Raw genomic sequence first — 4,978 nt, 5'->3', positions numbered from 1 at the left:
TTATTTAATTTAAAAATTAAAATTAACATTAAAAATTTAATTTCTTTCATGAATTTCATGAATTTCATTAGTTTTCTATGGTTTTCGTGGTGGTTTATGTAGTTTTTGTATGGTTTTTTGTGATGTTTATCATTTAAAATTAATTTATTTTTTCATTTGCATGAAAAAAATTTGGAATAAGCATAAAATGGCTAGAAGCCTACCTCGATCTCTAGACATTTGGCTCCTCGGAAACTAGGTCGAGAATTTGGATCCTTGGTTGCATTGTTGGATGGTTGGGTTGAGCTCCTCACTCCTTAGTTGAGCTACTCACTCCTCGGTCAAGCTCTTGATACCCTTAGTCAAGTTGTAAGGTTCGCAGTTTGTGAAAAATGGCTTGCGTAGACCACGACCAACGATTTTATTAAAAAAGGGGCTTGACCGAACCTCTTTTTTAATACACCACGAAAAAACTTGTATTCGTGGGAAATTTGAAAAGAATGCTCGATCAATATTTTAACTCAATTAAGCCCTTAGCTTGATTGAGCTCCTAGACAACCTCATGTTACATAGGGGCTCAATCGAGGGTTTGTTTTATTGCTTGATAGCGCAATATTTAAACCCCCAAATAACTTGATAGAGGGCTAAAATATTACTCAATCGAGTGTTTAAAAAAATCTTGATCGAGCTACTTTTCTTCACCCTTCATCTACAATAAAAACATGCCTTGTGGTGCTTCTTGTTCTATTTATATCAGTTATAATATTTGAATCAACATATCCCTACAAAACAATGTTTGAACCTCCAAATCATAATATCTAAGTATTAGTGCCTTTAAAATACTTGAGAATACACTTTATTTCCTACCAATGCTTTTACCTAGATTGTTCATATACCTACTCACAACTCCTTATATCTTGGGACACATCTCCTTAGTTATTTGGAAATGGCTAGACAAAGGTGGCTTAACTATTTTTGCATCCTACATTCAAAGGTTTCCAATTCCTTCTCTATGTAATCACCTAAAGAAAATGACATTTATGGTTTTTCCTATCTCCAAGGATTTTCTTTGCAACATCAAAAACCCTAATCACAAATGAACTAACTTATTTTCTATTGAGTATATTTATATCCTACATGTTAGGCCATGCAATAAGCATGTCATCTACATACAATAAAAATAATATATCTACCATTATCTAGCCTCTTAATGGCATCGCATCGTGGATGGATATAATATGATGCAAAATAGACTTAAGAGGCACTTTTGAGTCTTTGAAGATTTTGGCGTTCCTCCATTTCCATGAGCACCATAGCACAATGATAAACAGAGATCTCCATGAATCTTTTTTAGCGCACCACCATTGAAAAGCCACCTTGACTGAAACAAAAACAACATGAGGGAAACCATAAAGCAGAGATAATTCATACCAGATCTGAAGAGAGGAATTGCACTGGAAGAACATATGAAGATTGGTTTCCTCTGCAGCTTCGCACATAGCACATCTACTTGGACCATGCCAGCTCCTTTTCCTCAAATTTTCCCAAGTCAAATTTTTGTTGTTGAAAACCAGCCACGAGAACAGAATCATTTTGAGAAGGCACCCCGACTTCCAGAAACTCAGAGGATATATAGAACAGGAGTTAGATGCCTTTGATTTAATCATAACAACGTAGATATCTTTTACACGATCCGACTGCTTTGCATTTGGCATAATCCACATAAGATGATCTGTTGTCCCTGAGCGATGGAATCCAAAACTACAAAGAGCATCCTTTACAGATTTCCATACCGAAATCAGTGGATCTGGCAGGTGAAGATCATGGGCATCTTTCCATAAAGGAATAGGGCCACTCCAGGTTGATATTAATTTATCCCACGTAAAAATACCATTCCTGTAAAAAAAGAGTAAGAGGTTTTCAGGGAAGAAAAAGCATTCCCGCCCACCCATAATGGGGTCGATTCCAATTAAAATACGGCTGCCAGAATAAAGACTCCATCTCAAATTCTCTAAGAAGTATTGTTGAACTTTCCGGAGGCTGAGCCAGATAGCAGATCCTTGACTGACTCTGATTGATCCCCTCCTGTACCAGAATTCCAAATCTTTACCTTGCAAATATTTCTCTTTAATAGTGATACTCCACGGCCCATCACCATAAATACCCCTCCACAGCACTTTGCATAGGAGCGCTTTTCCAAATGTTCGTAGGTCTAGCAAACCCCAACCACCAAGCTTCTTTGGTAGAGAGATCTTATCCATTTTAGACAGATGGAATTTCCTCTGATTAGATCTTCCGCCCCATATAAAATTTGCAGAAACTTTGTTCATTTTGTGTATAATACTTGCTGGAAGGTAGAAAATATGAGCCCAGTAAACAACTAATTGCGCTAAGACTGCCTGCGTTAAAACAAATCTTCCTGCCAAGGAAAGAGTCTTATATTCCCATGCCGAGATCTTTTTATAGTATCTTTCCAACACCCATTGCCAATCCGCTTTGGAGTAGCCCTTGGCCTTCAGTTGAAATCCCAGATATTTCAAACCCTCCTTTAGCAATCTCGACTTTATACCGAGCAATTCAGAGATCCAATTCACCATTTCCATGTTGGTATCATTGTGGAAAAGGGTAGATTTTCCTCTGTTAATACGTAACCCAATAGCCCTCTGGAATCTATTAAGAATGTCGTTGAGGTAGATCCAAGATACCCTGCAAAGCATAGCAAAGATGAGCACATCATCAACAAAGAGGTTGTGAGATATATAGATGTCCCTACAAATCATGACAGGCCTGCATCTATTTTCGGCCACTGCCTTGTTAATATGAAGGCTGAGAGAGTTCATTGCCAGTATAAATAAAAGAGGGGAGAGGGGGCACCCCTGACGAAGACCCCTTTCCGTTGGGAAGAAGGGAGAAGGCATTCCATTTATGATGACCAAGTAGTGGACATTCTCAACGCATGACATAATCCAGTTGATGGAATGTGATTTTAGGCCGATCTTTGCCAATAAACATCTAATGAATCCCCAATCTAAACAATCGTAGGCTCTTTGCAGATCAATTTTTAGTATGGCCGCATCTGTTTTCCTTGATATCATTGAAAAGAGGCTTTCCTGTGTAATAGCAACTGCATCCAAAATGTTGCGCCCCTTTAAAAAAGCATGTTGGTCCTTGGAAAGGAAGGTGGCCAGAGTCGATTTCATTCTCTCAGCAATAATTTTGGTGATGATTTTGAAAGAAATATTGCATAATGAGATCGGCCTAAAATCTTGGAAAGATTCCGCTTCTGCCTTTTTTGGGATTAGAGCAATCTGCGTGGATGTTGTGATTTGATGAATACTTCCAGACATTCGAGATGCTTCAACCATCCTTAGCAGGTCTTTTTTGATGATGTCAAAAAAGTGAGTGAAAAATTCTATGGTCCAGCCGTTCAGGCATGGGCATTTATCCTTTTTAAACGCTTTAATAATTCTAAGAATCTCCTCCTCTATGATTGGCTGAAATAGGCTCGCGTTTTTCTCATCATCGAAACATTTGTGGAGCCAATTCAATACCCCATAGAATGTCCTGAAATCACAGACTTCCCTTCTTTTGTACTGGTTTTTGAAATTCCTCACAGCTTCATTTGATATGTCATGTTGAGATACGAAAAAAACACCTTTTCCATCATTAATTCTGCAAATTGTATTTTTTCCCACCTGGCATTTGCAAATTTATGAAAAAATCTAGTGTTCCAGTCACCATCCTTTAGCCATATTGCCCTGCTTTTGAGCCTCCATGAGGCCTCCTCCTGTTCCAAAAGATTTTGTTTTTTTTCAAGATCTCTTATGTGGCATTTCATGCTGAGAGGAAAAACATTTGCATCCATAGACCCTAAAATCCTGTCCATCTCCTTTTGTATATCTTGTAGCGCCTGTCTGTCCCTTTTTCTTTTATCATATTGCCACTCTTTCGCCACCTTTCTCAAAACCGACATCTTATCTCTAAAAGTCATAAATGGGGGAGACAAATCTCTTGCGGATAGATCCTTCCATGCATTAGATATGACTTTATTGAAATCTGGGTCCTCTAACCATGTTCTATTGAATTTGAAGGGATAACCCGTTCTGAAGCCCTTCTCCTGCCAGCTGAGGAAAATAGGCCTGTGATCAGATGTAAAGGTGTTCCCTATGGATGAGATAGGCATGCTCATTTTGTCTATGATGCTAACATGTAGAATGAATTGATCAATCCTTTTAGCAATATACGCTTCTCCCGACCTTCCGTTATCCCACGTAGGCATCATTTTTGAAGGAGAAATATCCACAAGATTTCTATTCAGAAGTTCCAGCTTAATACGGTCAGCAAGCGAGTCTCTTTTTCTGCAGTTACCCCAGCATTCATCAGTGCTTAAAGTTATATTTAGATCACCTGCAATCATCAGAGATTCAATATCAAAAATTTCTGAGGCAAACATTTTTTCCCAGAAAGGGATTCTGTTCTTATAGGGAGCATAGGTGTTCAAAATATTAATTTGGAATCTTTGACCTCTGATAAATGCCGAAATAAGAATACCAGCAAAACACTTGTAGGCTTTGGCACTGATCCAATCAGGATCCCATAAGACTGCTAGCCCCCCTAACAGGCCTCTTGCCTCAGAGGCAACCATATACCATGAGGGAAGCATTTTCCTAAAGTAAGATATGGAAACCTGACTACTGTGCATGGTTTCTTGGATTAAAATAATTTTTGGCCGAGCTGTATGGAAGATGTCCTTTAGCGCCAAGAATTTTGGGTTTGCGCCTAAACCCCTAATATTCATGGATACAATAAAGGTCATTTGGACGAGTCACCAACCATGCTTGCTCTAAGAGGCTGTGATTCAGTCATATCATATATGGGAACATCGATTAGTGATAAGTTCCTTACTCCGCAATCTGAAACAATCGTCCTCCCCCTAAAATGTTTTCTCCCTCCATTGTGTTTCTTTCTTACTGTAATATTCCTTGTAGAATTCAGGCTT

General features: G+C 38.6%; 1 protein-coding gene across 1 annotated transcript; it reads right to left on the bottom strand.

The window, feature by feature from the left end:
- Positions 1–3,589: 3,589 nt before the first annotated feature.
- On the bottom strand, positions 3,590–4,432 carry LOC149192422 (uncharacterized). Its single transcript, XM_089406927.1, has one exon. The coding sequence runs from the start codon at positions 4,430–4,432 to the stop codon at positions 3,590–3,592; it is 843 nt and encodes a 280-aa protein (XP_089263053.1).
- Positions 4,433–4,978: the final 546 nt, after the last annotated feature.

The sequence above is a fragment of the Pinus tabuliformis genome, chromosome 2_2, assembly GCF_031772625.1.
Source record: "Pinus tabuliformis cultivar Carrire ecotype Pingquan chromosome 2_2, CPIR1, whole genome shotgun sequence".
In the NCBI taxonomy this organism is placed as follows: domain Eukaryota; kingdom Viridiplantae; phylum Streptophyta; class Pinopsida; order Pinales; family Pinaceae; genus Pinus; species Pinus tabuliformis.
This window is presented reverse-complemented; position numbering and strand designations above follow the sequence as displayed.